Source organism: Haplochromis burtoni, unplaced genomic scaffold (assembly GCF_018398535.1).
Source record: "Haplochromis burtoni strain Fernald_Lab_line unplaced genomic scaffold, NCSU_Asbu1 Contig_25, whole genome shotgun sequence".
In the NCBI taxonomy this organism is placed as follows: Eukaryota; Metazoa; Chordata; class Actinopteri; order Cichliformes; family Cichlidae; genus Haplochromis; species Haplochromis burtoni.
This window is the reverse complement of record NW_024582386.1, coordinates 1,690,898-1,703,517: the sequence shown is the minus strand read 5'-3', so window position 1 is coordinate 1,703,517 and position 12,620 is coordinate 1,690,898. Positions and strand designations below refer to the sequence as shown.

Below are 12,620 nucleotides of genomic sequence, written 5' to 3'. Positions count from 1 at the left end.
CAGTAAAGAGCCAGTATCGGCTGACATATCAGTAAAGAGCTAATATCAGCCAACATATCTGCAAAGATCCAGTATCGACTAACATATATTGGCAAAGACGCAATATCGGCCGATAAACTGACAAATAGTCAATATTGGGGGCTATTTCGGCAAATAGCCAATATCAGCCAAAATATCAGTAAAGAGCCAATATCGGCAGAAATAAGGTAAACATATTTGTTGGGCTCCAGAAAGTACAAAAAGCAATCCCTTCCTGTCAGTCTTTGTTGAAGGAAACAATTGGATTAAAGACCTGTTGAGTTTTAGGGGGAGGAGGCTAGATTGTCATTTAATAGCAGGAGGGGAATGCTGATTGTGTCCTCCTTGAGTGTGTGTGTGTGTGTGTGTGTGTGTGTGTGTGTGTGTGTGTGTGTGTGTGTGTGTGTGTGTGTGTGTGTGCGCGCACATGTCAGTGGAGAGTACATGTTTACAGCCCATGTAAGTGTTTGTGTGCCTGTGTATCTATGTCTCACCTCCTCCTCACCCTGCTCCGCTGAGAGATGAACAGATGGACACAGTTGGGGGGGAGGACAGAGTCTAGCGAGGCACAGCGAAAACAAAGAGAAGCAGGATGGAGTTTTCTATCTCGTCTTCCCTCCTTCCACCATAACACAAGACACCAAGCTGTGCCGCAGACGTGTCAGACTAACAGGTGCTACAAAGGTGTCTTTTGAGGGAGCACTTGGGTGACAGTCGGACGATGCACCTGGGTGACAAAGGTGACACCGTGTTAAAGAAATGACACCGGAAAGGTGCGCAGATGGCACAAATGTGATTTGCAAGGTGCTCACAGGTGAGGTTACAATGAGGCAGATGAGAGACATGCATGAGGAAAAATTAAGTTATTAAAAGTTACATTGTTATAAATGTGGCTGCTCTTTATTCTTAGATTAGCTGTCTGGAAAATAGAACTCTGGCTTTATTTTGGTCATTTGGAAAATTTTAGAACACACTATAAATAAAGACTGTTAAAAAAAACTCTTTTAAGTACTCACATTTATACAGGGCTTTTCTAGTTTTACTTGCCACTTCAGACTACAAGTCACATTTTAACCATACAGGACTTTAGCTGCCTCACAACCATGGCCAATTTAGATGTGCAGTTACACAAACATGCACGTCTATGGACTGCGGGAGGAAACCCACACAGGCACAGGGACACATGCAAACTCCGCAGAGAAAGGCCTCAGCCGGGGCTCGAACCACAAACCGTCTTGCTGTGAGGCGACAGTGCTAACTGCTCCGCCCCGGTGCAGCCACAGCATGCAAAAGCACTGCAGCAATGACCAGAGAGCAAAGAATATCATCAGTCGCATAATGAACCGGTTTGTTTCTGTAATTCTTTATGTGCAGTTAATATCATAATGCACATTTTCAGCAAAAACATTAAGGGATTTGTTTGATTGGAGAAGACTGGCCTAAAGAAAAGCAGACTAATGACTCGTAGATATGATCAAAGATCATTTTGGTCGAATTTTTCCCTTTATTATTCATGATCGCTGGCTAAATTACAGTAGTGTCATTTTGGTTTAGTGTGACTGGACCACATCAGTGCTTGTGAGCTCACTTACAGTGTCACATGACTTTACAAATGACATATGTTTTACTGGTTGACTGGGAATATGAAACTCAAAAGCCAAAGAAAAACTAGAGCGGAAAAAAGAAGCAACTTGATACAACACTGAAACCATGAATGTGCTCTGTTGAGTTGAGGTTTGGAAATGTAAAAAAAAAAAATGTCAGGCAATTTTTCATATTGTACCGCTAGATTATACCGCTCAGCCAAAAAGTCACTCCTTCTACCACACGCCTTTCATTTCAGAGCACGCTCACGCCTTTGTTTTCATCATGCACTCTATAAATACATGTGATTTCTTAACCATCGTAAGCTGGTGCAGCGATACAGTGGAACGTTTTGTTAGTTTACACTGTCTTTCACTGCAGTATATGTATATATGTGTGCATATATGTGTATATATATATATATATATATATATATTTTTTTATATATTTATATATATATATATATATATATATATATATAATATAAATATATATATATATATATATATATATGTGTGTTGTGTGTGTGGTGTACCAGGAGTTTAGAGTACGCTAAAATCAATCATACATACAACATTTTTCACTATAAAGGTCTAATTAATGTATCTTTTTATATGTTTTTCACCATATTTATGTATTTTCCCCTAACTATAATGTAGTGTAGTTATATTAAATGTGATTGAATGCTGTAAATTTTTATTTGGTTGAAAAGAATGAGTGAACATGTTGCTAAAACTTTTTAAAACTGCAGTTCTTCAAATGGCCACTTGAGGGTTCCTGAAAAAGTGAGTCAGTACCATAGGCAGGATAATGCTCTGCTCCTCTGCCTCGGAATTCGGATCTTGTAGCTGAGAGTGATGTCACTTCTGAGTTTGGCACATTCAGAATAATTAAATAATAAATAATATATAATAAAGTCGGGAAAAACAAGAACATCCTTTATCAAAGGTAGAGACATTCATGCAGAGTTAGCAATACACCACAATGTTTGATTTGTGCTTTAAAAACAGCACTGCAGCACATTCATGGTTAATAGTCTACATATAGCCAGTCCAAAATACCTAAACATATATATAGTTGAGGTTAGTTTTACAAATGTTTACCAACAGTAACGCCATCTTGGATTATTAGGTGAGGGAATTTTCTGGGTAAGAAATCTTCAAAACCCTGGAATTATGACTTCCGACTTTACATGGAATGTGCTATAAAACATGGATGTGTGAGGAAGTGTCTGAAAAGCTGCATTCAATCCGAAGGTCACCAGATGGCGATAGTTGTGGTTGGAGAAAGACTTCCAGGCTGATAGAGGTATATAGGGTATACAGCGTCTGACATCATTACATGTTTTCCTGATGAGTTTGAGCTCAGTCATTTATTTTGATTATCATGATATAGATAGATATATAGATAGATAGATAGATAGATAGATAGATAGATAGATAGATAGATAGATAGATAGATAGATAGATAGATAGATAGATAGATAGATAGATAGATAGATAGATAGATAGATAGATAGATAGATAGATAGATAGATAGATAGATAGATAGATAGATAGATAGATAGATAGATAGAGGGAGAGAGGGAGAGAGGGAGAGATTGAGAGGGAGAGAGCATTATTATTAGTTTGCTGATTAGCAGATGGCTCAATGAGCAAGCAGTGACACGGTCAGACCTGCACCTCCTCACCGCATCTGTTTGTTTAAAACCAAGAAGCCAAAATGAAAATGTTAATTGGAAGCTTCAAAATGAGACTTCAGAAACCAATAGGTGACTTTATATTCATTCTCCACACACTCATATGTTAAAATGACTACATTTAAAGCAGAAATATCCACTGTTACATCCTGCTGCAAAAATAGTTTTAGTCTCTTTTGCTAATTTTACCCTCTGGAAAAAGGGAACTCACCAGTTTAAAGAGAAGTAACACTTAAATGTATTCACTGCTGAGGATGTGCAGGACTTGCAGTGTTTTAAGACTACAGATATTAATATATATAAAAAATAAAACCACGGGGACTGAGATGATGAGTGGATCTATTTTTTCCCCTTTATTATTAAAGCCATTGTGCAATAGAACAAGATTAACTGCTATCTAGTCCAGATATACAACAATAGCATGGAATAGATTTTTGTATGAATGCATTCAATTCAATTTTATTTATATAGTGCCAAATCACAACAACAGTCGCCTCACAGCGCTTTATATTATAAGGTAAAGACCCTTCAATAACAGATTGATTGATATATTTTATACTGGCTGCACACACACAAATCACAGTGTTGATGTCACTGGTGTCTCCATCCTTCACCCTCCTTCAAACACGTCCCTCCACTCGCTCGCTCCTCTCTCCTTCTCTTTATTTCCATCGCTCTCTCTCTCAAGGACAGAGAAGTGGCAGATTCAGATTCAGCTGTGCTCTCCAGTCATCTGCAGACCAGGCAAATTGAATAATTGCACGGAGCATGTGCCATCAGGGCATGTAATATTTTCATGTAATTGACAGTGTGTGTATGTGCGTGCGTTTGTGCGTGCGTGCCTTCAATGCCACCTTCTGTGCATCATTAAATTTAAAACAACTTTACTGAGATATCTATAACGACGCACACAAAAAATCCTGTATACATCCATCAAAGTGTGTAATGCTGAAGGCTGATGTTGTAGCTTTAAATGTGCTTTTATACAATTCCTAATACATACAAGGTCACGCAGCTTTCTGTTTGCTTGTTGCTCCGTGTGTCTCTGTCAGCTCTGTTAAATGGACGGACATATCCGCTGTGCTCTCTCTCTCTGCGCCTGGAAGTGAATCTGATGGGTTTTTCCTGCGACTGTGTCAGCTCTGCTTTGCTCTGACAGTCTCCTCAATTTGAGCGGGAATTAGATTTACTTCCCTCTGCCAGCTTTGGCCTTTCATCAACACATGCAGGACAGTGAGATCATATTTGACAAGTGCAGCATAGGTAATCTGTGTCCGGACCCATCATTTTAAACTTTTTTATGTCCGGCATTGACGGGGCGTAAATCTGGAGGCAAATATTTATTGTTAGAAGGATGTCAGTGAGCTGAGAGCTGCCTGACGGTCAGTGAAGGCCAAGTGGTGCCCGAGAAATCAATTCAAAATCAGCTCACAGTGCATTGGTAAGAAGTGGATTTCTGGTGTGCGTTTTATACTTCTTTTTTTTTTTTCAGACAGAAAGCTAAGTGAGTTTTCACTTCTCTTTGTTTGTATGAATATCACAGCTGGATCGTCACTTGTTTCACCCCCCAAAAAAAGACTACGCAGCTCTTACAGCCATGAAGCTAGCTGTCGAAACTGAGAGTGGGAGTCTGCCTTTGCGTTTCTGTTCGGCTTCTGACTGAACTCAATACTTACTCACCAGAAACTCTTCCTGCTAATTCATCTCTTTTCTTCTCTGAACGTTTACGGAGCAGATTCTTTAAAAAAAAACCTTCGTGGATTTTTCAATGAAACACTTTTTTCCCCCCTATGTTGACGGGGCTTTATCTTTGTCAGTCGCTGCTCCACATAGTCAACAACGCACGCCAGCATCCTAGCTCTGTATACGTATGCTTCTACTCTCTTAATTCACTAGAAGCATACGGTTCTAGCACACCGATGATAAGTTGCATCTGTGTGCTAGAACTTCACTGTTTAAATATTTTATCTTCTCATATGTCTCTACTATCATTTTTATAAAAGTATTAAAGTTTTTCAGCTTTGTAATAATTAACTTTTAATATCACAATCCAGGAAAAACAAAGAGAAAGTCTTTGTTTTGATTAGGCTGATTTGATTTGCAAATAAATTTGATGCTTGCCTAAACAAACTACATGTAAAAGAACTGATGTAGAAACAAAGACGTACTATTTCATATTACGCAATGCCCCAGCAAGCTCTGCTCTTTGGAAATATTTCAAAGAGCAGATGGTATGAAACTGCATCATTTTAAGGTAAGTAGAGAGGGGTGGAGGTGGGGGGACTACACAAAGGTCAGAGTACTATTAGTATTAGTAAGGAGGATGTGCTTTTTCTCCTGTGGTGGAAAAGACATGTTTCTAACTTGAAAACTGTTCCCCAGGGTGCTAGCAGGTGGTTTTGCGTGACTCACAATTCCCTTGTTTTCGGCAAATTTGTGACACCTCACTTATGTTTGTTATTATGACCTGAGCCTGTTTTCCATGCATCCACCGTGGTATTTCCACCCAATTGCAACGAACAAAACGTCAGGTCCACGCCATCCCCGTGCTGCTCCCTGCATCGGCTTCCACGAGGCCTTGTTCTTATCTCGTTTTCTACGGGGTGGGGGTTGTACGAGTGCCGAATTGCTTAGTTCAGCCTCTGCAGATAGCTATCACTTCAGAAGCTATTTGCTTGTAGCCCCTGCGAGGGAAGCCAAGATGGATGCGTTAGCGATTTGTTGATGAGCGAAAATAAAACTTTTACGCTTGACAGTTTGCTCCAAAGTGGATTCCTTTTGCTACCTGCAGGTATGTCTAGGGAACACTTATAATCCATCTGATGCTGTTCAAGCATGGGACAGCGGGCAGGTTTGCCTCTGGTGGTGAATTCCTTCTGCGAGTGTGAGAGAAGGAAAGATTTGTATGCTGCCTGCGTGAGTAAAGCGGTAATATAGAGGAAAACAAGATGCTCAGATTAGACGCTTTGATGATTGTGTGTTTAGATCTCCTTTTTACTCTGAAGACAACCACCCTGGCTCATTTACATTAAATATTTTGAAGAGCTAAAGCACCAAAGTGTACTATTGTCACACTAATCTAAATTAATGTACTGATAGGAACATAATTTAGTGAAAGGAGCCAGAGTGACACAGTGTGTGGAAAGTGCTGAGACGATCAGTAGCCCAAACCACCGAGCTGATTTACACACTCCACAGAATATGCAGTGATTATGCAGCAGTTTGACCTGGTGGAATAATCAGCCTATTTTCTTTCCTCTCTCGCAGCCCGACACTTGTTCTCCAAGTCCCGCTCTCCTCCGTGCATGTGCTTCAGAATATGCGTTAGAGCATTTCATTAACCTACGATGGAGATGTTAATAAACACAGCCTGCGGGCACGCATCGATTGATCACAATTTCCTTACTGCTGTTTTGCCTGGTGTGTCACAGATACACACAGAGTGCGCACAGATCTACATGAAGGCTTGTATGTGCATGAATAATCACCAGCACAGACATGCACAAATGTACAATAAAGCGCCAGCACACAAGCCCACATCTTCACTCACCCTGAGAATGATGAATTGCAGTGGATTCTGGTTTTCAGACAGATAGGCATGAAGAATTACACTGATCATCGTTTTAGTAATGCAGTTTTTTTTCCCTTCTCTTTTCCTAAACATGGTTCTCGTTTGTTTTGGCTTCTAAGATCAGCACAGCGAGCGGGGAACAAACCAGAGTCGGTGTTTTGGCTTAAAGGAGAGCCGCTCATTTTCTGTGTTTGCACGTCGCTGAACGCTGAGGCCTCATCGTGGTGCTGCTGGTAGCGAGGCTTGTTTTGCATGCTGCTTACATGGCTGCACGATCACTGTGTGTGTTTAAGTTGTGGGTGAGACACCGCAGCGGTTTGACATATATTCTCCTGGGTGATCGCACACACAAACACACATACACAGGAAGCAAGGTGCAGCCTGTGTGAGATGAAGGTGTTTACATGCATATTATAAAGCTGGCTTAAAAACATGTCTGAGACGTTCCCAGCATTTGTAACACATCACTGTCACACAGTTCAGAGAGGTATACATTGTGTGAACAAAGCGAAACTTCCATACTTGCACCCAGGTCACTGTGGAGTGGGTGTGCAAAGGCGATAAATACACTCTTTTTTTTCTTTTTTTTCACGCAGCTGCAGTTTTACAGTTGCTATTAACGAAGATCCAGAGGTACTCTGGCTGACACAGACTCTCACATTCGAGATTAAGATCTCTTTTTCAAAAGGAAACCGTGTTCAAGAATAACATGTATGCATTAAACATAGAGATAAAACAGAAACAGAAACACAGAAGAGAAATTCAACGTGACACGATTTGCATATACAGTTCAGATAGTCTACAGTGTGGAAATTAGGTAATTCTGCAAAAGGCTTTGCACCAGTTTTCAAGCAACAGAGTCAAAATATCCTGTGAGCTGACATTATGTAATTTCTATATAAGCGTGGGAAGTGAGGATCATGTTTTGTCATAGTTATCACACGGGCATAGTGTGTCTTTACATGCAGCCATGGGAAAAAGACACTACACCCTAGGAAAACGCAACCTTAGATGAAGAATAAAACATTACAAGTTACATTGTGTCATTCTTTATGTAACAAAAATTAAGCCAGTGTGTGAAAAGTTAAGTACACTCTTACTGCTTCTATAGGAATTAAGCGGGTAAGTAGCTGCTGGGTGTTGCTAATCAAATACACTTAACCGATCATCAGCACCTCTGTAAAAGCTGAAGTTTTGGCAGTTTGCTAGTCTGAAGTGTTCAGGTGTGTTAACACAATGCCAAGGAGGAAAGATCAGCAGGATCTTAGAGAAGCAATTGTTCCTGCTCTTCAGCCTATTAAGGGTTATATGGCCATTTTCCAAAGCACTTTAACGCTCTACAGTTCTACAGTGAGAAACATTTTGCACAGATGCACAAAAGATTTCAGACAGTCATCCCAGGAGGGGACATCCCAGCAAATTCAGCCTGAAGTCAGACCATGCACTACTCAAGACAGAATGCAAAACATCCGAGAGCTTCATCTCAGACTCTACAGGCCTCGCAGAATGTGACATGTTAAAGTTCGTGACTGTACAATTATTAAAAGGCTGAACAAGTATGACTTGCGTGGAAGGATTGCCAGGAGAAAGCCTCTCCTCTCTAATGGATATGGCAGCACAGTTTAGGTTTGCAAAATTGCATCTGGACAAAGTACAAGACTTCTGGAGCGATATCCTTTGGACAGAGGAGGCCAAAGTGGAGAAGTCTGGCACCACATCTAGAGAAAACCAAACAGTATATCAACTAGGGGTGGGGGAAAAAATCGATACTGCGTAGTATTGCGATATTTTGTTTGCTAATAATGTATCGATACAGGGACAGCAGACATCGATATTTTGTTCCAAAAACTTCCAGTCCACCAGATGGTGCGGTTGAGCTTTTTCTCTAGTGAGGTCAGCAGAGGTTAGGTCAGCACATGGGAAAATTGATCAAACAGCCGTACCCAATCTCTACCTAGATGTGAAGCGTAAAGTTGAGGAAAGTTTGAGCACAGCAGAAAGGGTTGCATTAACTTGCGACGCATGGACCTCGCGGGCTGTGGATTCATATGTGACTATAACAGCTCATTATCTCACAGCGGACTGGCAACTGCTGTCTTACGTTCTCCAAACTCGAACATTACATGAAAGTCACACCGGAGCGAACATTGCAAATCTCCTGCAAAATGCAGCACAGGAATGGGGGATTGCCGACAAAAATCTGGTGGTTGTCACCGACAATGCTTCTAATATGACAATTGCCACTCAGCTAGCGGGATACCTGCATGTGAAGTGTTTCGCCCATACGTTCAATCTGGCATCACAACGAGCCTTAAACCTGCCTGCAGTAGCCAGGGTCTTGGGGAGAGTGCGGCGCATAACTGGGTTTTTCAATAGAAGCACAGTGGCAAACCACGCTCTGGAGCAAAAACAGAAAATGTTACAGCTCCCGACTCACAAGCTCAAGACCGACGTCTGCACGAGATGGAACAGTGCTTATGACATGCTCCAGCGTTTCCTTGAACAACAACCTGCGATTTGTGCAGCGCTGCTGTCTCCCGAAGTCAGAAAGAGTAGCACAGATATCTTTACTCTAAACGAGACGAATATTGGGAACACTGAAGAAATTGTCCGGGCCTTGAAGTCAATGCAAGTCACGACTACTGTGATGTCTGAGGAAAAGAATCCTACTCTGTCTCTCGTAGCACCGCTGCTAGCACAGCTGTTGCACGACACCCAAGACAACATTGGTGACACAGCGAGAGGACATGTGAAGCGGAGAGGCCCATGCACTGTTCGAACGCTGTACAATGCCAAGGCGCTCCATGGCTGCAAACTCTTCCCGAGCGACGGAAACTAGCAAAAACACAAAAAAACCCAAAACACAAAAAAAAACAAACACCACAAAACACACACACGTAACCAAAACCACCACTAACACCGCAAAAACAGGACCCACAGCAAAACCAAACCCGTAACGAGACCAACGGACGGCCGCCACGCACGAATATAATGCTACCCCCCGCGAAGGCCCGACCGTGGGAATATAATGCTCAACCCCATGCTTCGTTACCGTGCTAGAGAAATTAGGGACAGACAGCGATGGAAACTCTAAAAGCAAACGCTGAAAAGCATCCCCGGAGGTCACTACATTAGCCCGAATCAGGGGCTCGGCGGCCCGAGTAAAACAGGGTAGCGAAGAAAACGAGAGAGCATCGATTAAACGTCTGTTAGCAACATCGACAAGCTAGTCCATGAGCACACAGGAAATCAGCACCCAAAATAGGTACAGAGCTAGCGGCAACAACAAAGTTCCACTGGAAATCCCGGCCATGAAAACAAACAGTCACCAACCTTTCCCCAAACGTTTTGATGGGAGAGCCATTAGCTGCAATGAGCTGCGGCCCACAGTTCGCTGCTAGTCCGTCGGCAGCGGTAGGGGGAAGGAGGCTCTTCTGGGAGCCGGAGTCCACGAGAAAACGTCTCCCGGAGCGCGAGTCCTCTATGAAGAGCAGCCTTTCTGTATTGCCAGCGGTCGCGGCTGCTACGGCGCGCTGGCGGGTCCGTTTCCCTGGGCCGTGAAAGCGCAAGGCGGCAGGCAGCGACGCGCTCTGTCGCCAAAACGCTGATGGTAGAAACAGATGCTCTTTCCGCGGTGCCGGCGTGTAGCAATCCCTGCCGTCAGCAAAGGGGCGGATCGCACAAAAACACCGAACCACCAACCTACAAACGCCAAAAACAAAGTGCCTTTGGGTGCGTTAGCCCCTGCTCAGAAGGGGGATGCTCGGGGAGGCGGTGGACGAGGTGCCGCCGGCGTGTCCGTAGCCAGGGCGTGAACGTCGAAAGTGCGGCTAGCCAGGAGAATACGATCCGCTTCTTCAGCCAGGGAGCGATAATCCTTCGCAGGCAGAAGCGGAGAGTTCGCGAGGACAGCTCTCACGGCGGCCGGTAGTTGGCGGAGGAAGAGGTGCACGAAGAGGAAACCACCGTCATCCGGCCCGAGCAACGATAGCATGTTCTCCATGAGCTCGAGCGCGGTACCGCCACCCAAGCCTGACAGGTTGAGGAGCTTTTCGGCTCGTTCAGCGTCGGAGAGGGCATAGGGAAGAACAGCTCTTTGAGGGCGGCGTATTTCCCTTGGGCGGGTGGGTCCCGGAGGAGCGCCATCGCGCGACGGGTGGCCAGCGGGTCGAGCGAGGCCACCACATGGTGATACTTCGTGTCGTCAGCCGAGATGCCGCGAAGGGCGAACTGAGCCTCCACGTGTACAAACCATGACGGGGGGTCATGGAGCCAAAAGTCCGGCAGTTTCATCGCCACAGCGAACGTAGCTGCAACAGGAGGCGGAGGTCCGGCGGCCGCTGATGCATCCATAGCGGAGTCTGCGTTATCTGCGGCCCGTTGCATGCTCGAGTCAGGGGTCACCAATGTGGAGTAAGCATCAACGACACAGAGCTCTCAGTTCTCACTCCTTCTTTATTCGTCTCCAACATCAACTGCGCATATCGCGCCACAAAACACAGGAACACACTTCCTATACACTGGGTGTGAGTGGAGCCCTCTTGTGGTCCACCACAGTATCGTGAGTTAAGTATTGTGATAATATCGTATCGTGGGGTGTATGGTGATTCCCACCTCTAATATCAACATATAATAACTCATACCTACAGTCAAGCATGGTGGCGGAAGGGGGATGATTTGGGCACCTTGCGCTCATTGAGTCGACCATGAACTCCTCTGTATACCAAAATATTATAGAGTCAAATGTGAGGACAGCTGTCTGAAAGCACAAACAGGGTCAAAGCAACAGCAGCAAATCTACAACAGAATGAGTGAAAAAGTCAAGGTCCAGACCTCAACGTGAACGAAATGCTGTGAATAAACGAATACCTGCAAACGTCAATGAACTGAAGCAACACTGTAAAGAAGAGCGAGCCATTGTGAGAGAGTGATAAAGTCATACAGAAAATGACCTTTAACCTTTAGAAGTGACAGAGGGCACGCTTTGTTTTTAACACGACTCTACAGGTTAACTAAAAAGTAACCTGTGGCATCACTGAGTAAAAAGCAGGAAGTGGAAACTATTAAATAAGGCATGTTTGTTGTGTGTGTGTGTGTGTGTTGCAGACAGTCAACCTTTGTCCTCTTGAGAAATTCTTACACATTTAAGACCAGCAAAAGACAAGTAGCGCTTATCCTTGTTTCTTTCCCCCAGCTTTTAATTTTTTCAAAAGATGTCCTTGGGATATTGCGGTAAAACCTGACCTTAAACTGAAACTCTTTCACCAGTCTGTCGAGGTGCCTCACAGTTTTCATGAGGCGAGTTCCAAAAACACTTTACTTGTTCAACATGCGATCTGTGGCGCTTCACAAGAGCTGCGCCATTGCTCATTTTTACCGCATGCAGTGCAGCCACCACAGCCCCCCGCTTACCGTATAGATTTACTGAAGACAGGCTATAAAATTCTATATCACTTTTCAAACTGTTATTTTAACAGGGAATTTGCTTTAAAGATGTTGTTTTAGTTCACTTTTTTTTTTTTTTTTTTTTTGGTTTTTTTTTTTTTTTTTTTTTTTTTAAATGGCGTTGTCATTTAAAACGGCTAAGTTGAACGTGTAATGTGCCGCAGATTTTATTTCCATTATAAGCGATAGTGACACGTGAGAGCATAAACGCACAGACCATTAAATGAGCTCAATGAATTAATTTTAATGCCAACACGTGTGTGTGTGTGTGTGTGTGTGTGTGTGTGTTAGCAGGTGTGTGTG

The 12,620-nt window shown here is 43.3% G+C and overlaps 1 protein-coding gene across 1 annotated transcript in view; it reads left to right on the top strand.

Moving 5' to 3' along the window:
• Positions 1-5,609: 5,609 nt before the first annotated feature.
• The window catches only part of LOC121814189 (E3 SUMO-protein ligase ZBED1-like), a 17,626-nt gene continuing 10,615 nt past the window's right edge, over positions 5,610-12,620 (top strand). Inside the window, exon 1 of the mRNA XM_042218913.1 lies at positions 5,610-9,611. Coding sequence (XP_042074847.1) covers positions 9,103-9,611 — 509 coding nt within the window. The 5' untranslated portion in view covers positions 5,610-9,102. The remainder of the gene's footprint in view (positions 9,612-12,620) is intronic.